At 40.0% G+C, this 23642-nt stretch overlaps 1 protein-coding gene across 6 annotated transcripts in view; it reads right to left on the bottom strand.

The window, feature by feature from the left end:
• The window catches only part of LOC107216670 (receptor-type tyrosine-protein phosphatase kappa), a 104672-nt gene that overhangs the window by 26540 nt on the left and 54490 nt on the right, over positions 1–23642 (bottom strand). For 5 of the 6 annotated variants that reach the window (XM_046746580.1, XM_046746581.1, XM_046746579.1 and 2 more), the window contains one exon: positions 202–323. In XM_046746580.1, coding sequence (XP_046602536.1) covers positions 202–323 — 122 coding nt within the window. The remainder of the gene's footprint in view (positions 1–201; positions 324–23642) is intronic. The other variant, XM_046746584.1, reaches the window with a different exon arrangement.

Below are 23642 nucleotides of genomic sequence, written 5' to 3'. Positions count from 1 at the left end.
TGTCAGACTTTTTGGCGTTTTGTCCTTTCGGAACTTTGAGCCCCGGGTTTCGGACCATTCTAAACTTTGATGTTTCGTCAAAGTGTGATTTTTGTACTCATAGTTTCGCCGCCGAAAAATTGGGAATTAGCGCTCTCGGAAGTTTTCAAATTCGAAATTTCAACCCCGTCCCATATAAACGAGTATCGGATTGAAACTCACCTGAAATTCGACGCGGTATAAAACTGGAAACTTTCTACGAAGTTCGCAGAGTTTTGGATAATGTGCCAATTCCGTTGGGGCGGTTGGCAGCGTCGTTGACATGGCGCCATTGTCGTCTGCTGCTGAAACAGATTGCGGAAAAGGGAAAAGGTGCATTAGTATACATACATTCCGATTCCTCGATACCCGTCAAGTTTATTCTTAAATGGTAAAAACATACGTTGCAGAGGATCAAAATCGAGACGAAAACTCGTTCCTTAAGTCGAATCGGAACGTGTGAACTTTGTCCGATCAAAAAGTTTGCAAGTAAATTGTTGGCCAATTATCAGCCGGAAGGAACTCGGAGGGACGATATTAATTGGGGTCTAATCCGCATCTTCTCCCTCGGTTTATTCGCGCCCTTGAAATGATGCAGATTCATGGTTCAAGGATGACCGGGATCAATATTCCGAACCAAACGTTAGAAGAAGAAGAAGAAGAAGAAGAACGCTTGAAAACCTGCTTAAAATCATTTCCATGACACGGTAGAAATGTCGTTTCATTTGTATAACCAAAGATTTCTTAAACGGTTTTTTTTCTTTTCTCCCAAATAGCGATAATTCTGACTCTGGGTTCTATTGAATAAAATCGGAATGACGTAGTGAAAATTTCCCGTCGACGATCATTGACGAAATAGACGGGAGCGGCGGGAAATAGGAAAAATAAATAGCAAGGGAATGAAAATAGTGCGCGAGGAAAGGGCGAGGCGAAAACAGCAGCGGGAATGAAAAGGAAAACGAAATTTGGCTCGCGGAAGGAGGAAAAACAAAAAGAGGAGAAAGTCTCGGTTGACGTTATCGTGGATCCTGATTCTACCAGCATCCCTTTTTCGCCTCCAGACTTCTCAGACTCTGCCCTTCGTCACTTTTACCAGAGTCTCTAATGTTCTGATAGGTAACTATAAGATATCTAGGACAACAAATTCTCTGATGAAGTTATAAATTTACTCCGTTATCCCACTTTCTCGTTTTTACCCTACTTTTTCCGCTAAGTTTTGCTTCAGTTTGCTTCGTACTTCCGTTGATCATAGAGATATTCGTTCTGTCATCGGCGAAAAATATTTCTTCATATAAGATGAGCCAAAATTTTTTAGCTAGGATTCCTTCGAAGTTCGAAAGAACCTTAAAAATGGTTTCACGATGTTGAAGATGATTCTTTTCGCCAGTTTTAAGCGGTGCTGGAAGATTTTATGAGACGGTTTTACCTCGTTTCCGGAATTTCACGTTATTCGTTGAATTTCAAACGATTTCGGAAAGTTGCTTGAAAAGATTAAAACTTGTATAAAGCCGTTTGAGTAGTGATTATGGGTGAAAAGTTTTACATATTTTTTCACGTTTCACGTTTTCGAACATAAAACCAGCAATTTTCTCGATTCAATTCAAATCCGTTATGCTTATTGGTGAAAAATCTTTACCAAGCCATGTAAAGTTGCTCCATGACTTGCGCAAGTTCGAGTAAAGTTTTTGCGAGCTCGCACGGATCGCTTCAATTACTACACGAAACTATGCTTGCTCGGTTTACACGGGCATTAATGGCCGCTGTAATTCTCAGATTTCCGCGTCGAGTTGTTTGATCTGCAGATAATGCAGGAACCTGCAACGTGCGTTAACGTCATCAACGAGCTTGGCCAAATTATCCACGAAATGCCGGAGCAATATCGGAGTTCGTATAGATACGTATAATCCCGTTCGGTCTACTCTACTCAAGATCCATGCCGTAATACTTGTGCTCAGGTGCATACCTGCCACTTTCCATACTCCAGATACGCGCTTAGATTGAGGAGCTTGGTTGGCAAAATATCGATATTTTTCATCAATTTTACCACGAGACATCCCTATGTTTATTATTCGTTCAATTAAGTAGAAATATACAGATAGTTCGTATTCAATCTGCTTTACCGACCGATCACGGCATGGACGATTGATATCTTACGGTTAAGCAGTTCTCGGTCGGTAAAGTGGACTGACTTCGAACTGTATAATATACAGGAACAAAAGCTTTCAGAGTTGAAATTTTGCAACTCATTTAAGAACCACTGTGCTGATTCGAATTTAGGTCTGATTTATACCTTCAAGATCCTCGTAGTTTGGTTTGACTCGGTAGAGTTTGGAAGTTTCTAAAAATCTTAGATCTAAATTAAACCTTGAGACCCTAATATCTTTGTCGCAATTGTTAAAGCATCGAATCTGCAAGAAAGCAAAAACACAGATATTGCAACTGATGCTTTCGAGGGTGAAATGAGTCCCAATCTTGGTGCTCGTTATAACCTTAAACATCGGAATCGGGATTTTTGCGCAGTTTTGAGGTTCAAATGAGCTCTCTTTTTACTCAGGATTACCTTGCATAAGAAGATTTCATATGAACTTAGAAATGCTCGAAATTTTCTTGGGGTCCGAATGATGTATAAAATTTCATCTCGGGTCAGCTATCGATGCTGATTCGTTCAAATTTACTGGAACATTTTTTCTTTCTCAAAACGTTGCCATAATTGAATATCTTAACTTTACAATATTGTATCGTTATTGATTACCATCAATAAGTTGATTATGATATTGAGTTGATTATACGGAAGAAAAAGTCCGGTTTTTCGCTTTTGGAAAAAAGTTGTTCACAGTTCTTTGGAAAATTAGGCTAGTGTGAAAGAGAGGGCAACGAAAAAGGGTAAACTGTACCTTCTTAGTGCGGTTTAAGTAGGATGCTAGCAATTCAGAGCGGTCCCTTTTATTCCATTTACTGAGCCCTTTCATCAGAATCACACGAAGACATGCGAATGTTGAAAGGGATTCGGGGTTTTTGCTGATGGCTGTACAGGCTCGATTATATTCTCACAGTATTCGATGAAACGGAAGCTGACAAGATGCTTTTTTCTCCCATTAATCAGTTTAAATTACCCGAAACATTTTCCCCCCTCCAAGCTCATCAGCGATTCTCGACAATTCTTTGATTGAATGAATACTTGAAAAATTTTCCACGAACTTTGTCGAGTTAATTTTCCACGACCGGCCAAGATTTTTATCCCAACATCTTTTTGCACTTTGGGGTAAAAAGATTGGACACCAACTTTTTGTCGCTTTCGGTGTTAAAATATCGAAGTCCACGGACGAATGTAAATCTGTGTAAAAAAAAAAAAGGGAAAAAAGAAAAAATAATTGCGAAAAAATTGGAAAATTGAATCGATCAGCTAGATTATCGTAGCCTGGATCCTGCGGATTTCAGGGATCAAAGGACGGAGCAAAGAAGAAGAGATTACCGCGCCATGCGTGGCATAAGTAAAGGTTTTATCCGGGGTTGAAGCCCGATTTTTACGCTCACGGAGCCTTTTGTCTCGCTTTTGAACCGTCGCTAATGCGATATCGCGAATAAATCATACGCATGGATACTCGCTATGCCTGAGCATTAATTCGACAAATAAAACCCTGCGTTTATCTCGAATACGGTGGTTAGAAGAGACGCAAAGCCGCGTTTTTATCTCTCCTTTTACTCCGACATGGCGGGCCTTCTGATATTTCAAAGTCAACTTCAACAAACGTGGAAAATACGGCTGCCTGACTTATAGATATTACATTCGGAAAATTTCTGCAGTCGTTTCAGTAGCTCTTCGATATTGGATAATAAAGTAAATTTTAAGTCACTCACCAAGTTGTAACAAATATACGCCCAACTAAGATTGTTAAATTCTTTTAACAGCGGGATCATCATTGATTCGACTGTTTATCGGAAAAGTTTCCTGAACGTGCCAATTTTTTAAGAAAAAAGAACACAGCTCAAGCTACTTTTGAGCGAGTGATTCAAACAAAATTAGACACCCTTGCGATAATCTATCAACTAGAATTAAGACCTGTAAAGAAATTAACTTGACAAAAAGAAAGAAAAAAATGACAAAACGTTTCAAGGATTAATAGATCTACATAAGCGAGAGAAACTTGATCATTTGTGAATAATGTAACAACTATAAGAACAAGATGTAGAAAATTGCAGTAATATATGCTCGGCAGACATGAAAATCTGCGTTTCATTTTCACGTTTATAATATTGTAAAGCAGTTTTTCGAACGACGCGGTAAACAATATGCATGTAAGAGTAAATTTCCGTGATCCGAACGCCGCGGTGTTTGCATCGTTGCAACGAGGCCAACGGCTCAGAAAACGAGACTTTGCGAGGAACAGAGCCAAGTGCCATAAGAAGAGTTTGCGGGTTACCCAGAGAGAACGACGGGATGAATCGAGTGTCCGCATCGCCTTCCAAGGGTTGTTATTCGCGGGAATTTGCTGACATACCGCGTCTCGCGAGTCGTTCGACGGCGGAAAATCGCACTACACAATGCTTGATTATGCAACCCTTAAACCGACACGCCCCTCATCCCCCAGGCAGAATCGAACCGGATCACGTAATGCTCCTCAAAGCTTTACAAACCGTGCCAATTGTCTTTCGGCCAGTCTCCCTGAAAATCGTGTCTTCGTGATTAATTAAACGGCCATCCGGACGCGGCGTGCATTTGTCATGTTGCGAAAGCGAATTTCTTCTCCAAAGTGATAAATCGATCGAGCGATTTAGAGAGATATGTGGAAATGTAAAACCGTTCCCCTTGATCTCCAGTCGCGATGAGCCACCTCTTGCGATTAGCAAAAGCTTGAACAAATAGTTGCGATGATATCGTGGGGCCGACGTAATTTCCTGGAAAACTTTACGGTACCGCATAAAATACGAGACTCGAACTGCGATGGGATGCAGCCCATTTTATAGCCCTCGAGTCGAGATAAGCGTGACGTAAGCTTTTCGATCTGGGCGGAAGTGAGTAGCGGATGGATGAGTATGTGTGACGAACCAACACGAGGCGCAAACCGTTCGTCGTACGCTGTTCGGAGCTTGACACTGATCGGACACAATGCGCATTAATAATGGGAGGCTGCAGGTGAAGGACTCGTGAGTTAGCGCCGGTACAATGCCGTCGAATCAACGGTGAAAACATTCCCAGACACTCGAAACGGATATGAAACCGGGTGTCGGCTGACCCGTCATTGATTTTCTGCCGCCGCTTCACTCTCCGCGGTTGGAAAACCCCGCGCGAAATTGACGGATCGCTACGCTACGTTTTTTGGCAGATAACGGGTGAAAATTTACGAAAAGATGGAAAAAACAGGTCTAACGAATCGGGGAAGTTTCATTGGAGTAAATAATAATTAAGGATAGAGAGGTTACATTTTTTCATTCTAATGAATTTTGCTGTTTTCGATACACGTGAATATATTTCAGGATGATCGCCGTCACCGAGTATATTTTTCTACCTGTTGTGATATCTAATTGAAACGAAAAATGGTAAGATACACTTGAATCGTGAATATTTAAAAAAAACTTTCATGGCCTTGGAACGTGTTCGATAAAAGCTGGTTTTCAATGCTGCAGAGAATTTAAGGGTGCGAAATGTACAGGAAAAGCTCAAAGCAAAAGCTGACGGATGATAAATCTTGATCGAACCTTCTTTTCCACCCTCGGAGGATAGATTCCTTTTTTCGATAACAAGTTTAACCCAGTCTTTCGAAAGACTACTAGCACGGTAAAAATGCGAAAGAAATCGTACGTCGGAGACGCGTCGAAGCTTTCGGCTCATGTAAAACACCAAAAAAACCACTGTTTTCGAGAGTCTCATAGCCGGGCTACATTTATTTTTATCCTCCGTTCCAATTCCGGTTAATCCTCCCCTACTTAAAATTCCACCTGTTCCCGCCGTTCAACACCGCACAGATAACGTATCCCGTCGATCAAATTGCAAGCTTTCGAGCCGAAAGTCGGGAGCTTGAGCTTATCTGGTTCGGACTGTGGCAAGACGCCTCGTCTTTCAGATTAGGAATATTGCCGTCTCGCGTGTCGGGGGTTAATTCAAGAAGCTTTCGACTCCGTCGAGGGCTGTTCGTCTCTTCGCGTGGCGTCAGGAGTGCTTTCGCCATGTGTTTTCAATCATTAGGTCTCGTCGTTTTTCATTTCCCATTTCGCAGCCGAGTCTCGGCCCTTGATCTTCCTCCGATTGGGGATAGTCTAAATATACCATCGAACAAACAAACGTCCGACGACTTATACTTCCCCGCATGTGAAATTATCTACGGTCAGAGATAACCGACCGACGTGAATACCCCCGACGTTCCGTGACCCACTTCGTGAACTTACACCGATCGAAAGTCGGCAGACCAACATCTATCGGATCGCCACTTCGCTTCACTGAACAAAGCTTTTGCTTCTGAACAGTGGAATTGTAATATTGACAAATTGTTTTTTGTTTTTTTCCCTCTTCGAAAACGTCTCTAAACGAATGTTGACTCGATGGTGAAATGTGAAATTCTGGCGAAAACGTAACTGCAACGCAAACAAACAAGATTCAGGATGTGCTCAGCACGATTAATGGAGGGTTCGAATGTCGATTCTGCGGTTGAATAGTGACGCGATCGTTGGACGAAACGGTCAGGGGTCAATACGTTTGGCCATAGTGGTATAACGGAGTTGAATTATAACCGGAGTCATCACCGAGTACAATCGTCAAGTGATTTGAATCGCAGTCAATAGTTCGGCGCAATATTAATCGCCGATGGTCGTTACGGTCACGATACCACAAATGACCCATCATACCTCATGACCTGCGTTGTTTCGCGTCTGGTTCAGCGAGCGAATCCATCATCATCATCGTCGACATCTGGTCTTCGATGTTATATCGTCTGCTCGAAGAGTTGTCTCGTTACTCTTACTCTCAGTTCGAAAACCGTTGCGAAAGCGCAAGAGACAAAATCCTTCAAAGGTCTCAATTTGTTCCCGTGAGTATCGGATTACCTTATTCTCCCAAAATAGACAGTGTACACTCAGCGAATTCGGATCGATGTTCTTCTCGCGGTTACTTAAGAAGGGGTAATTAGATCTCCTTGTTGAAACTTCGTCTCGGAAATGCTTTCTTGGAATCAACCCAACGAGTCTATATCAATTTACTTTCGAGCTTGGGCTTGAAGCTCGGGGAATAACCGCAATGATCTCGGGGATGGTTCGGTGAGAAAATCCAAAATTTACAGGACTTTTTATACGTCTTATAATCGTTTCAAAATCCAACTTTGGTGACAGCGGTGGGATGTGCGAGGATAAAAGCAAAATCGGAGAATTAGAGCGATGATCTCAGGGATGCATCGATGAGAAAATCCAAAATTTACAAGACTTTTCATACATTCACTCAGTGCGTGTGAAACATTTCATTTTTGTTGTTTTTTTTTTTCGACCTGTTGTTTCGAAGTCGGTTGAATAAATTGTTCCGCACCACACGCAACGTATCGCATTAAGCTCAGGGATAAAGAGACCATTTTATGGAGAAAATATAAAGTATCAATGACAAAAGGATCTGATTGCACTTCGCCAGCTACTTTAATCAATCGAGTTGATTTCTAACGAGACAAATACCGTTCTCATGATTTCTACAGTCCCATAACTGGCAGCTGTAACGTCAAAGAACCGCGGTTACATTTCCAACCCTGAAGGGTCAGGACGTTCGTTTAATTTGGAACATTTCTGAGTGAATTAGCGACGAGTCGCGAATTCCAAGGCTGAGATATTTCCGACAACACGATACGTTCGCCTTTTCGAGGCGAGTCGGGGTCGATGAATGGGGGAAAACTGTCGGAGCAACTGCATTCAGGGTGAGATGCATCGGGGTCCAGAGGGAGGCGCAGGCGAACTGGAGCCATTATTCCAACGGGTCGTGGTGGCAAAGACAATGATCCTCCGTGTTCCATTACGCCGCATTTCCCAACGAATAAATACGACGTGCAGTGTTCGTAGACCATAGACGAAGGCGATCGTCTGGGGAGGATGTCTTGCCGCATTTTCCGAGGTCACAGCCGCAGAGCTTCGAGACAACGTCGAGGGAAATCCGAGGTAATAAACGAACCTCGTATGCATAGAGAGGCTGAATCGCACCTCGTCAATCTGTCGACACGGTTTAATTCACGCCCCTTTCCCGCCATCTCTGTAACTCGACAAATTATCAACAACGACGGACCTGCACCTGCAGAAACAGCTACTGTACCGCTTTACAAGCGGATTAATGAATCGGTTATTTATTCAACCGCTATCAATCATGGCCGACAACGTATCGCGCCAATCTACACCCTCCATTTATATTCAGGTTCACGTTTTCGGTATAATTGCCGAGCGTGTTTGTAACTCGAATTTCGAATTTGCCTCTCGAAAGGCTTTTTTCACCCACTCAGAAACAAAATTCGCATTCATCGCGTGATTCTTTACATTACGTGCGATATGATTTTTCTCAGGTTTGAGGGAGGTTTTACTAATTTTATTCAATTATACTTACCCAATGTTGTATAATTCGTTGACAAAATTACAAGATTTTTCTTCTGCAGATGAAATGAATTTTTCTTCAACACGTCGATAGACGCAGTTTAGAGAATATTTTTCTCAGTGCCTCGAACAATCTTTTTCTTATCATCTTTTCAAACCGATGTATTAAATTTATTCTATTTTCAAATTACCGAATTGTACGTAGTTGGGAACTTACTCAAAGAATATTTGTGCATTCAATTTTCGTTTTTTTCATCCCCGTTCCGTTTACGATGGTAAATAATTTGTTGGGGTGAGACTCGCTCGGTTGTTAAACTCTTTTGTCTAACTCTCCGTCTCTCCTCTAAACACTGCTAAGGCAATATAATACCCGGGAATTCGAATGTTAATCCACCCGTCCGTACTATACGAACATGGGTATAAGCCATGTACTTGAGAATTCCGAATTATCATAGGTATATAATAACAAGTATGCGAAATTACGACGATAATCATTTTAGCGAAAATTCCTCGGAGGGTGAACCCATTCGGTAATTCTTCCGCAACTCTGCACCCGTAGAAAAGCAATCGTTTCTCTTGTTCGCCGTTATACAATTAACGCGATCTCTGAAACGGCTACAAATTTCTAAGCAAGTGTGTCATGTGGGTAAATAAAATTACGAATAAAATGCGAATTGTATGAAAAAATGTTACATATTACTTCCTGCAGAATTTTACAAATCGGAGCGGAAGGATTTCACTCGACGTGGTAGAGAGAGAAAAAATAACAGACGCAGGAGGGAAATAGAGAAATAAAAAATCAACAACGCTCAAAAAATCGAGAGGAACAAACGGAAAAGGGTTCGCGTTTCAACGGTTTCAACGATTTCAACGGGATATCGAATCGCCACTGCGAATATTTCAGATTACATTTCCGATACCGGCAAGAATTCCCGTTTTCCCATCTTCGAGCCATTTGCCAATTTGTCGTCTATTAAAGAACATTATCTGCTAAACGACAGAAGAAAAACGCAGGGATGAATGATGATAAGGAGTACAAACGAGGGACGCACTACTCCAGCGGGAAAATGATTAATAGACGCAATTAGCTGACACTTTTCGGTATAAATCGTTGTGTAGGTTGAAATAAAAGAAGGAAATAAACTTCATTTCTGAGCCGGGCTATAATAACGTAATAAATGGACAATTCTGCATCGATGCAAACTAAAACCTGCCAAGTTTGTTTATGCAATAATTAAATGAACGTGACAATTTATTGCAACGAGCGAATGGTCGCGATTTTTACGTACGATTGAATAAAAAATCGCATTTTGGATCGAAGATATTTGGAGAGATTTATGCGGGTTGTTCCGGTGTTCCAAAAATGTGGCCAATAAACTCGGTTACAGGTTGAAAAGTTGGAAAAATCGCCGAGGGACAAACAATCCGTCTTTTCGACTTCGGACCACCTTTTCGATTACATTTTTTAACACACTTTTTCAGGTTTATTTTTCGCCTCACCTTCGTTCTATACCCAAACTTTTCACCAGCTTTTTCTTTTTAACTGCAGCTGCTGACCCGGGATTAAAAAAACTTCTTTTATTCCCCCGTCAAAGAACGATGCGAAAGTTTGGGCGAAGTGAACGGGACGGATAAATAAAAAAGGAACGGAGAAAATTGAAGGAAAGATGAAGCAGCAACGCCCGTAAGTTACGTTGTAAATTCATCGAATATGGCGAATAAACGAAATGTATTGTTAATTTAAATAAATGCGCTCTCACTCAGGATAACGCAAATTATTGTTTTCACCATTTTTTTTTTTTTTGTTCGATCAAGCAACATTTCTTCAAGCACATTTGGTTAATTCAAGATATTATTCCGCAATTCGAAAACAATGAGCGATAATGAAAACTGTATTCCAGAATTTCTAAAACCGAGGACAGATTGTAGGGACGAAAACGGAGGGCAGAATTATGGTTGGGCGTTTTTGACAGCGAGTGAATTGCATTTGGGATAAAGTTTAACCGGTTTTCCAGGATCCCCGGGTAACGTGGACGGAATAAATTTTGGTCGAATCTAGATACCCGAGGGATAAATGGCAATCACCGAGTTTGGGGCAGAAACTTGTGTTTCTCCTTGTTCCAGGACCCTGCGAACTTGAAATAGTCCGTTTCGAAAACTGTGTAACCAGAGAAGTTGACGAGGATACGAGGATTCGAGGAAGAGTTCCGCCTGTAAGCTAGCTCTCTGAATCCAGAAGTAGAAAAAAGAGAGAAAACCCGTTTGAAAAAATTTATTCAAGTACGTAAAATCGTAAGATTTCTTTTTGTTAAAAACGGAAGAAATATCCGAAAAATACACCGATCACTTTTTTTGCATTCACTATTTGTGCGCTGAACTTGAATATTTTCATACAATCAGATCGTAAGATGATTTTGAAAAATGTGTCGTCAGGGATTTTATAAATCACGTTTTTTCGATCGGTTGGAAAAAAAAAAAAAACAGAGCAGGGTTTTCTCCGTCTTTCAAACGCCTCGCGAAAAATCGAACTCCAAGTATGCGGGGGGTGAAAAAATGGTGCGACTTCGAAAGAAAAGGGGTCCAAAAGTGTGGCGGGAATAAAAAGAGGGTGAAAAAAGGTAGAACTGTCAGAAAAGGAAAGGGACTTCGGTGTGTTTTCATGATTCATAGCCGCCGCGTCGTTTTTCGGTGACGAGATAACCGTCTTAGTTTTTCCTAGACGATCTTCTCCCGGCTCTTGTCACCGGTCAGTGCTCATCCGGAACAGGGATTATCACTTCGGCCATCGGCGTGGGCGCGTCTTTTTCTCTTACTTTTCCTTCCTCGAAGCATCTTCTGCTTATACTCAGTGACAGGGCAGGGTTAAAATTTCGAATTTTTTAGTGGTGAAACTTGAAGTAAAGAGATAAAACTTTGACGTTTCGTCAAAGTTTCGAATGGGCCGAAACCCGACGTTCAAAGTTCCGAAAGTGCAAAGTTTCGAAAGGACAAAATTCCGACAAGTCAAAGTTCCGAAGGTACGAAAGTGAGAAAATTTCAAGATCTGAAACATCGAAATTCCGAATGATCGAAGATTTTCAGTTCCGTGAATTTCTGGCTTGGTGAAATTTCACCGCTTCGATCTTTCTTTGTTTTCGGATTTTCTCTTGTTGTTTCTTCAAAGTCTGATTTCTTCGCTTCAAGTTTCGCCGTCGAGTAATTCGGAATTAGTCGCTTTCGGAAATCTTAAAATTCGGAACTTGAACCCCGCCCCTCGGTGACAGACCGACTCGAATAGATCAATAAATCCGGATGAGAAAACGGCGGCGATGCGAATCAAGTCCGGGATCGGAACACGCGTTACATCTCGGCCCGACGAGGGGGTCATGCAAGCTCACCCTTTAATCGAGTTCGTTAGAGCCGACGAAGCCGCCCGAGAGGCAATAATCTTCCTAATCAGCCCGGAATTCTTCCCCGAGACTTTTAACCCTCTGTAATGCGTCGCTGATCCCGTCGATCGAACTTACTAATTTTTTTTTTTTTTTTTTATTCCCTCTACATTTTCTTTTATTTTTTTCTTCACATCCTGGAAAACAGGTCCAAGCGTAACTTTTTAACTCGAGACTGTAAAATGCCCGTCACAAAATTTCACGCTTTTTTCTATCTGAGCGAAATATTTGTGATATAGTATACGGTATAAATTTTGTAGTAACAAGGCTGGAAAGTAGCGTTGCAAAAGAAAGTTTCATGCCATGTGAAAAGAATCCGGAAGAACTGCTCTGAAAAACGAGAATCAAATTTCGAATCGAAAATTCAAGATAGAAACTGAGTCGAACATTTTTTACTAGGTAATCATGCTTTTCATCGTCCCAGTGACTTTTTAAAAATTCACTTTTCCAAAGCGTGTATCTCAGCAAGGAATAAAGATTTTTCGGATTTTCAAACGGGAAAAGAAGAGTCTAATTTTCTAATTTCGAGCAAAAACATTTTCTCAAAATCGAACCACGCGCTCAAATTTTATTTACGGTTTAAATCGGTCCGGTTTTTTTTTTGTTTTTTTCTTGGACTACCCTGTATATGTATATATATATTGCTGTCCTAATCTGAGAGGGTTTATTCCGGAAATTGGGATGTCCAGTGAGGATCGGAATATCTTAGTCTCCTCGAAAATTCTGCATAAATCTCTTCAATTATTCATGGGGAGTTTAGCTCGGATGAGTCGCGAGCCCGAAGGTTCTCCACTCCTTTTTCGAAGGGCTCAAGAAGGGAGTTCTCGTCAGCCGATTTGGAAGTTGATCCCGTCTGTCCTTCATTTTTCTGCGTCTCGTTACATTATTTCTCCCGAAATGCCGGTGTTTATTTTTGGAAAGAATTATGACTGATCACGCGCAGGGTGCAATTAATGTTCGATGAAAAAACTTATCACGAAGTTGTTGATACGTAGCAGCAGTTTTTGAACAGCAGACATTGGCCTACATTTTTTAGTATCTTGAGCTCACTCAGTTTTTTGTTTTTTTTTTTTTTTTCTTCAACAATCGATTCAATGCTGATATTTTTTGGTCAAAACTGACGTTAAAGCAATCTTGAAAAATTAACTATACACCTTTACGAACTATACATTAAAAAAAAATAATCGTAAACAGAAATCGAACCAATCTGCAAAATTTTTAGACGTATTGAATGATCAATATATTTAAGCTTTTGTTTGTAATCTTAGTATTCTTTTTCCTGCATAAATATTGGGAAATAATTACGAACGCGCGAGAAGCTCGTGCAAAAAATATGAAAAAAAAATCGTTGACTCTCGACTAACCGAAATCTTTGCCCGAAAATGCGAATTTTCGGCCCGTCGAATCGAAATTTCATGGATTCAACTGCCCGCGTGTCCGGGAGTCGGACCCGACGAAGAAGATCCCCATATCCAATCACAGCGGATAATCTTCGACCCCTTTCCTATTTCCGTTGTGCAGTAATACGTGTGTATCCAGGGCCGGATTCGATCCCCCGAAAGGGTAGCGTCTTCGCCAGGGAGAGAAGCTCGGGTCCGTTGGAATTCAAATTCAAGTGGAACGCCGCAACCGCCCGGGTTGGCTTAGGGTAAATTCCCTGTCAGATATCGAGACTCGAGAGCACATCCCTTGACCTCTGTAGAATACATTATTCGTCGCCAGGGTGCGACTTGACTCTGGAATATACTCGGAGGAAAAATTACCAACCACTCGATCAATCCGGCCCAATTTGACGTTGAAGCCTTGTTTAACTAAAAAAGTAGAGTAAACCTCAGAAACTGATTTTGCGTTGCAATAACCAAAAAAGTTAGGAGTACCTCGTTTTTCGTAGTTCCAACAATATTCAAACGGTTTTTTTTTTAACGATGCCTGTTCTACTGAATTTTTCTAGTTACTATAACAAACGAAAGTTTTCTCAGTATAACTGTAGAAGACGGCAAAACGCACGAGGGATTAGTTTTTTAGTCGGGTCAAAGCTGCGGGCGAAACTGATGATTTTAACAATTCTGTTCAATAATTTATATTCTTAGATCTCGTTTTTCTCTTTCGTTTTTTTTTTCTTTTCTTTGATACACGCGTTTCTCTTTTTCTGGAAAAAAATTTCAGTTTGCCAATACTGAATTTTGTAATTAGAAAAACGAAGGAAGACTCAAAACTAACGAGGCTGTTCCATAAGCTTCCCTGAGTTACAATTTTCCTCTACAATTCCGCGATTTATATTTTGCGGATGAATTTTCATCCCCCAATATGTGTGTTTTTATTTTTAGTAAAACGCGGGCTTTAGTATCCCATAACAAATCCCACCAATGCCAATGAGGTTTAGGCTTCAGGATAATTCGTGATGAGACTGAGTCCCTCCGGTTCTTTAGTTTTATTATTCCGGGTCAGATCCTGCAACATCATAGGGGGAAGATTTCTCCGCCCTGACACGCCGCTCGCATATCAGGGTTCAAATTGATTCTAGCTCGACCGTGAATAATACATGCGACGTTTCGCACGGGGTTTTCGCCCCCGCCTGTAATAACATCCATCGCGTGTCAGGGAAATTATTTCATGCAAAGATTCGCCGAGAGATAAAAAGCTCCGTGACATAATTAATCCCTTGACTTATAGCGGTGAGTATTTTTACCACCTATTTTGTATAAATTTTTTTTATGTTTAGAAAACTTTGAAAACATATTTCTTTGCGGTTTTTCGCTATTTCTGACAGTATGCTGACAAGTTTTCGATACTCGAGAGTAATTTTTGCGATTTGATGTAAATTATTATTGTTAGAAACGAATTGATTGATAAAAAAATTACGAAAATTGAAGGAAGAATTCAGTTCTGAGAAAGTTACTCCTCTACAGATGTACATGTTTTACATAAATTGTAAGCTTTTTGGGTCGCTGATTACGAATCTGAAATCTGACTTTGAAAATTTCAATACGGCGAATCCAATCAGCGACCCTGAAAACTCCTGCGTAGAGTTTTCTGATCATATATAATCAAATTTGAAGCTTTCGACAACCATATTTCATCCACCATTTTGAATTATCAAAATCTGATTTCAGATTAGTAATCAGCGACCCCGTAAAAACTATAGAATACCATCTTGTTATGAAATTTGACTCAGTACAACAACATGTGACTCGAAGGGTCAAAGACAAATGGAATCCACAGTTGAAGTCCGAACGTCAGGAAAGGCGAAAAACAACGGATTGAAAACCCTGTGGGGAGATGAATAAAACAACATTTTGAGGTAGAAGGATCAAAGTATAGAACTTTCAAAGAGCCGAAGATCTTATTCGTAAAACAATCGAAATGCGGAAAGTCCAAGTACAGAAAATGGCAAATGCAGAAAGTCGAAATATAGAGAGGTGAAAAATGAATGGAAAAAATCGATACGATTCTGTCTCATCGAGACGAATTCCGACGATTCAACATTTTAGTATTCTGTATTATGATTTTTCTATTTTTTAACTTTTCCATACTCCAACCTTATATATTTTTAAACATATAATAAATCGAATTTTCGCTTCTGTCAACATTCCATATCGTGGTCCTTTTATTTTTTGATCTTTTCATTAAAACGGGGGTAATAAAAAAGAAGGTAGCTGCATAAAATTGCGGAATTGACGTAAGAATAAAGGAAGAGAACATCGACACGGAGACGAAGACGCTTTAAGCTCGTCACGTGTCACCCCACGTGACCCGGAAACTCCTCTGCTTGAGGGTTGCTTCGTTGTTAATGCAACCCTCCTGGTTTCGACGTCGCGATATAAACGCAGCGTACGATAATGCCACTGGTAAATTTTTTGCGACTAGAAACTGCGCTTTAAATTAACAAAATATTCTCTGACGTTAAGAAACAATTTTACATTCTACGATTACGCTTTTCGAGAAGTATAAATATTCAGAAATATCTTGAATTTTCCACGAGTAGAATAATTTCCCCGTCAAGATGTTTACAAGTTTTACGTGACTTTTCTAGTTACAATCCGAACGTTCTCGAAATATATATATATATCAATTTTAGGAAAGTTTTCTCATTTTGCTGAAATTTATCCCTCAAGGAAACAGAAAAGACTTTTAAACTCCATCCCGCTCTCGTTCACGATCTCAAATTTTTTTCCCGACTTCATAATTTTTCGTACAGCGTACCTAAACAAATGGAAATTGAACGAAAAATCGCAAACCACAAACGTTTAAAGTGACTTTGGACATCTTACTTTTCGAGAAAAGAGGCGAGAGATATAATACCTTGGGAAAATGGTGAGATTGTCGGGTATTACCAGAAAGCGAGTAGAAATTACGAGACGAGTATCCGGCATAATCACTAATCAATATCCCATCTCACGTTTTCTGTTACGTCCGGAGTTGGGAAGCTGCCGGCAAGGTAAAATCCACTGAATGTTGATGCGGAATAATCCGCGGACACGATAAAACCTCCTCCAAGATCATTTTGGAATATAAAATGTAAGATCGCGGGTCCTCGAGTGAAAATTTAACGAGGGTTTCCCACTCAAAGAGGCGGGTTGTACGAGAAGCTTCGAGTAGGTATCGCATATTGTTATAAAGCGGATGCTGCGTCTCTCTCGTGCTCAAAATCCGCGACAGAAAATAACGTCCGAAGCAACTCGCGTAACGAGTACGCCTCGACCTTACATCGTTCTCGATATACTTTTTCTTTTTTATAAGAGTAAGAGAAAAACGTCGCGCAACGCCCTATTTTTCCGGGGTAAAAAATCGGGCTCACTTCTCCCGGGGAAGCCAAAAAGCAAGAAGAAACGCCTCGCCGACTTTCCGGCGCCCTTTTCTCAATGAATCTTTCCGCGGGACGCGCTCTTTCCTTTTTCACTCCTCTCGGCGTTTCGTGCCAACTCTCTCTCTCTCTCCCTCTCTATCTCTCTTTCGTTTTCTTTCTGCGGGCATCAATTCCCCGAGGACTTTCGAAAACCCCGGAAATTCGCTTAGCCCTGACCGTGTTAAGTCCAGTTGTTAATGATTTTTTTTGTTCCTTTTTTATTCATCGGTGATAACAATCGGTGAGAAACGAAGGAACTAAAATTCGGTGGTTTATCTTCTCAGTCTGATTTCATTCAACGTTTGAAGTCTTAATTTGACTCCCAATGATCAAGAGCCGCTCTGAAATAATGCGGGAAAAATGTTTGGTAGCAGATTTTTTATTTTTTTTTTTTTATCAGAATCTTTGATTGCTTATAATTTAAAATTAATATCATATGCGAGACAATTTCGTTACGAAATTAATAAAACGTATCGATTTTCGACCAGCCAAACTTCTTTATCTAACAAGAGGCTTTTATACTGGCCATGTGCCATCCGTCGAACTTCCCGTTCTCAAACTGCAGGTTCCATGTTCACAGAGAAAAGAAAATAACAATATCCAATTTGAATTTCGAACTGCAAATTCAGACTCGTTGTTAACAATTTTAACGCCCTCGGATACGGTATTACATGAAAATGTGACGTTTTATTTTTTTACTATTCACCGTTGCAAATTTTAAAAGTCAGACCTTGAATTCGTTATCGATTAGCCAAAAAACCTCCGCTTATCAATTTCTACCGAAATCGGAAAATCGTTAGATTTTTTCCCACGATATTAATTCGCCATTTTGGATTTACCAATCTCATTTCAGATTCGTGATTAACCAGCCAACAAACCGACGAGTACCAATTATCATCAAAATCCAAATGTTTTTAGTTTTTTGTCAGCTTATCGAATACGGCAAATTAAAATTTTGCAAATCTAACTTTAGATTCGCGATTAGTGACCCAAAAGAACCTTACAATTCCAATTTCCATTCGAATTCTCAATATATCATCATTTTTATTCGATTAATTGGAATTTTGCTATTGAAATAATTGAAAAAATACCGAACCGATAAAAGCTGAAATCTAATCAGTTCCAAGTTTGTAAAACCCGCGTCGATTGATACCAAAATCATTGAAATCCGGTAACTCGTTCTCGAAATATCGTCGGACAAAAAAAATTCATCACACACACACACACACAGAGACATCGATCCGAAAACGATCGGAGATGATTCTCCGAGCTTCGAAACGCGGAGCTCTAGTAAAAAGTCAAGTTTTCATTTTCGGGGTGATTAAAATAACTTTCATTTTTCCCTGAAAACATACGACAAGGTAAGTTAAAAATAAGAAAATGAAAGTACGCGTGGCCGGAATTCGTCTCGGCTATGTCGAAGCCCAAGACCGCAAGTTAGTTGCAAATTCGGGAAACTTGAGTCATTCGAGTCCCATAAATGTAGTCTCTTGGAGTTTGAGTTAGCGGCGCAAGGGTAGGAATTTCGAAGAGATCGATCCGCCGCCCTGGCAACCGTGCCGAACTAGCGGCGTGGCTTCAGCCAACCGCCGGTGAGAATCCCGACCGCAATCCTTCCGCAAATAATTAAGAATCGCCAAATCGTTAAATCGTAGCAAAATGCGCGACACTCGGGAGGTTAGAAGGAGCAAAATACGCCCGGCTCGTAGAAATTAGGAAGAAAAAAACTAGGCGTTTTTGCACTCAGATTATTTTAGCCTTTCCCAGAGAAATCCGCGATTAGTGTCGCTGTTATTTACGCGAATATGTCGCAGGTCAAACGGATCGTTGATCGATCGGAAAATTTTTGGAACTCGAAAGATAATTTAAAAAACGTTTCGACGACGCCGTTCGACTTCTCGTCAACTTTTGTTATCAGAGAAAGTTATTGCACGAGACTTGAAAGTGAAAGTATGAATTTTTACTCGGTCTTTTTCACGTTTCGAGATCGACGAGAACGAGTTTACGGATTTTTGCGATCTATTATTAATTTGGAACTGATCGGACTTTGAGAAAAATTCGTTTCGCCATTCTTGGGTTATATACTCGAAAAACTGACAAATATTTCATTCGACGATAACTTGAAAACGGATCGATTAATTTAGATAAAACTTCGCGCATCGCTTTGGCTTGATTTTGAGAAAAATTAGCCCAGTCATTCCTTTATTGTTAGTTATTTACGAAAATGACAGTTTTTTGTACAAGATTTTTCTCTGTTTTAGAAACACATGAAACGCGATTTGTTTTCTTCAAAATAAATTAAATTACATGTCAAATGAGATATTTTTGCGTGTGTTATTGTTTCTGGATTGTTCGGTACTCGTATGTGAAATTTTTCATTTTATTTTCTCCCCCCAAATACCGTTGCCTCATTCGGCAAGGGGGTGAAGAATTTTCATACCTAACGAGATAACGAAGTCGGAGCCACGCTCGGGTCGTAAATCAAGATCGGGAGGTAAAGAAGGAAGGGGATATAATTTTCTGAGCGATTTCACGGGAATGACAAAAGACAGGAACCGAGGACACCCATCGATCGCAATTAGGGGGCAAAATTCGGGGTCCGACTTCTGGTTCCGCATCACTTAGGATGGGAGGGTGGGAGGCAAACAGTCGACAAAGCGGCCACAGGACCTTCGACCTTCGTCCTTCCCGATTTTGGTGCAGGATCAGGAACCCTCCAAGTCCCTGCCGGGGACAAGAATTCGTTTCTTGTTGCGTTTCTCTTTCTCTCTCTCTCTCTCTCTCTCTCTCTCTCTCTCTCTCTCTCTCTCTCTCTCTCTCTCTCTCTGCTCTTTCTCACTATATTTTTACAGTAAATATATATATATATATATATATATATAAAAAAATAAGTTCGACCGATCTTGAAGCAATCGGAAGTTTCCCTCGGGTTACTTGATTCCCTCAAGTGCGAAAACTGTAGGAAAACGACAAAGTTTTTCTTGTTTCTTCGGCTACGATGTGACGGTAAAACAAAAATGCTTCGGTTCATACGATTTCTCGATTCCCTGAGGCGTTAGCCGCTTCTGATTTTCCTTAAGGACGCATTCGGTGTACAGTCGGGAGGAAAAAGTGTCGGAAGGAAGCAACGATTGCGAAAAAGTGCGACCGAAAAATCAATGACCGTCAATTTTATTCAAACGTCTTTGTAACGCATAAATAAAAATTAGAAACCTACGAATCTCAAATAAGGAACTTGTATTATTATCAATGATTTTATTGAAACTCTTGAAATTTATCCTCCGTCTAGTTTTACTGAATTTTAGGTTACTGTTTGCTGATAAAATTTCTCTCCGGCTTGCGTGGGGTAATTTTTTTCCCCCTTGTTTTCCAAGTTCATCAGAATAACGTCGTAAATAAAATATTGCTGAGAAAAAAAAAACGAAGTAAATATCCTGGACGTTTATTTAGTAGAAGTTCAATTCACAATCGAACATGAACGTAGAATTCGATCTCTGGCATGAAAAAATAAACAACTCATCGATATTTTCGCTAAAATAGTTAGGAACTGAATTTTTTATACCTGAATTGAATGTCTTTGATTATTATTTCGAGACAATTGAATTAGACGGATTGTATTTCGTTCGATAAAATTATCTTTCAACTTCATTAAAATTAAATTCCTGGTATCTGACGGCTTGAGTAAATTTATTTCGAATAATAATACAATATAATACACAAGAAGCGTAAGAAGATTTTATTCGACTTTCCTAATTTTCGCTTACTTGACAAAATAATAAAAACAAAATCCTACTTTCAGCTTACAAAGATCCTCTTCAACAGCACGACTCTGGGTTTTCTTTCATCTCCTTTTTCCCCCATTATTTTATATTTTATTTTCTTTTTTTTCTTTTATTTTTTTTGCCAAGCAAGGCTTACGCAACGGAAAGACAATCGAATTCGAAACTGGAAGTGATCGGGAGGCGACGTGTAGAGTGCGGGGGCGCACCTTTCTAAACAAAGTGCAAAGGGCAAAGGGCGCGGAACAACAGTGCGAAAGGTGAAAGGTGAAGGATTAAAGTGGTGTAAAAGCCTCGGGATTATCTAGGGCGTGTTTGAGAGCGCCTTGTCGACGTATCGATTCGCACGTTTATTGTACAAAATAAGAAGAAACGTTAACGGCTGTTGTTTTCAATCGCAATCCCTGACAAAAATGATTATATAAAAATCGCCAAATTACGTCAAACGCGATTAAAAAGAAAAAAAAACTATTTGGCGGTGTTTCAAAGTTTTTATAGTGTATTTCACACATTTTCGTAGTTTTTTCAGACACATTTTCATCAGGGATGCACTCTCTTGCAATTCGCTTAAATTTTGAAATATTTCAAGCAATCAAAACGTGCACGATAATTCGGAGAACTGATAAAATCAACATCTTGGTGCACATTTTTTATTTTTATTTATTTTCTACACTTGAATTGTAAAAGTAATTGCCGTGTTTAGTTCAGATAACGAGTCGTCAACATTTTTCAATTACCAAATGTGTATAATTTTATAGGAACGAAATTTGCAGCTGTCGATTTGAATCTAAAATCAGTATTTTCTCGTTTACTTTCTCAGAAAATATAAGCTCGTACGATCGAGTATTTGAGGAAATGAATTTTTGCTATAAAAAAACAAATAGATAACAACGACTCACCGCCGGGGTGAAATCTAATTGTTTTGCTGCTTTAGAAATTTTCAAACTGTTCGAAATAAAAATTCGATAACCGAGTTCTTGCGCACAATTTTAGCTTGAGAACGAGGTGAAAATACTCAACGAACGAATGTTTCCTGATCAAACAAACCAAAAGTATAATCGTTACTCGACTCGCCAATCTCTTTAAGTTGCGTTTCAAGCTTGCAAAGCTTCACGGCCGGCACATTTAATCCTTGAAAATTTTCAACAAGCTCGCCGGATTACATTTCGAATACTCGATTTGAGAATTCCGGGCTTCTTCGATCGAGACAAACGCCGTAACAACGACGCTCGTAAATAACAACCCGTTGTCAAATTTCGACAGAAGCAAACAGTCCGGATTAGCTAGAAATGTGTTCAAAGCTCGGAGAGCAGGTAACCAATCCAAGCAATCCCTGGGGCTCCATAAGTTACCGCAGGTCCAGATGGATCGAACAAAATCCTGACGCTCTCGACGGGCCGATAGCCTCGACTCGATACTGAATCACGCGTTCCCCTCCCTATTTTTTTTTTTTTTTTTTTTCGTGTACTTCGTTGGTTTTTCATTTTCCTTTTCCTTCTATCAGCTCCTGATTTTTTACTCCCGTATCTATGCGCGAAAGGGATGAGAAGGAAATACTTTTCACGTTAGATTTTATTTTCGTACAAATGAAATTTTTCTCAGTGTAGCAGGAATTACATTTTTTCCGTTATGGTAAGAAATGCAGGTATTAGGGTGTTTGGGAAAAAATAATTAGGGATTTTCCACCGTGGCACTCCCTGAAAAGTTTGTTTGGGTTGAAAGAAGGGTTCTGGAAAAAGAGGAGCCTTCTACGTTACGTGGAAGATCGCGGTTGGTTGAATTTTCACTTTGATACATTTTTTTTTTTAACCTTTCAAGTATCGATGATAAAATTGTTTTTTTATTGCCTACATCAATCGTAATATCAATTTACGTCACTATGAAAACACACGCTTGTAATATCGAGTCTCCGATTGATGTTTCAGAAGCGTATCTGACGATCTTTTCATCATTAATGCAATCGCATAAAACGGTTATAATTTAATATGAACTTTTAATTTAGGACAATAAAATTCCCCGATGATATAACATTGTGTTACGGATCGTGATCTTTGGGTTGAATGTAAATGTCGGGATAGAAATAATAATTGTGACGCTACAACGCGTTTCTTCACAAATTCAAAAAAAAAAAAAAAAAAAAATGGCCAATTATTTTTTTCTGAAACATCATAGTAGACGTAGTTAAAGATTTTATAGCGACCGCGACTAGGAATTCCTCTCAGAGCACAACATTGTGAACTCTGAAAAAATATCGGACGAGACTTGTGCAGATACAGACAAAGCATCCGGAGATTTCAAACCGCGGCTTGTCGATCTTCCGCAATCTTGAATAAGGACATTTCTCGAGGATTTGAGGTTACTTTGAGGACCTTCCGCAGGCGGTCCTGTTTATCCGGAAGGAAATCGTAAGGCTGGCAAAGTTTGTACGTATGTATGGGGAGTCTGTGATCCGGGTTGAAGGATCTTCCTGATCCCGTCGACTCGTACGAAATGGGCATCGGACTTGGTTACATAGAACCCTTCGAAACTGGGATCGATTTTCCAATTCAGAAGCCAATGCGGCGGCCTAGCGATTCGGGATTTAGACAAACCCGATATTTTCCGCATTTGGGAGAGATATTCCAAGCAATGGGGAATCTACATTGGAACAAGGTTGAATATTTGAATATAACGAGCGGTGGAGAAACGGGAACTCAAATTCTGGTCCCGGTTCCTCCTTCTCGCTGAATTTAATCACCGCGTATCCAACGCAGGTCAAAACTCACGTTGTCTCCGCATGTCGTTCTCTCTTCTCGGATAAAGATCCTCCGGATTTTTCTCATACGTATACGTACACACCACGTGGTTATAAAGAGACGTGAAAGAAGGAGATGCTCTTGACTCGATAAGAGGGAGTAAAATAAACGAAAAACAAAACTTCAAACTACAAGGGTTTTAATAAAACATGACACTGTACAACTGAAGAATATCCTCCCCGTGTCCTTCCATGTTTTTTTTTTTTTTCTTTCTCTTTTTCTTTATTTG

This window comes from Neodiprion lecontei, chromosome 1 (genome assembly GCF_021901455.1).
Source record: "Neodiprion lecontei isolate iyNeoLeco1 chromosome 1, iyNeoLeco1.1, whole genome shotgun sequence".
NCBI lineage: Eukaryota > Metazoa > Arthropoda > Insecta > Hymenoptera > Diprionidae > Neodiprion > Neodiprion lecontei.
The sequence above is the reverse complement of the archived record's forward strand: the minus strand, read 5'-3'. Positions and strand labels throughout refer to the sequence as shown.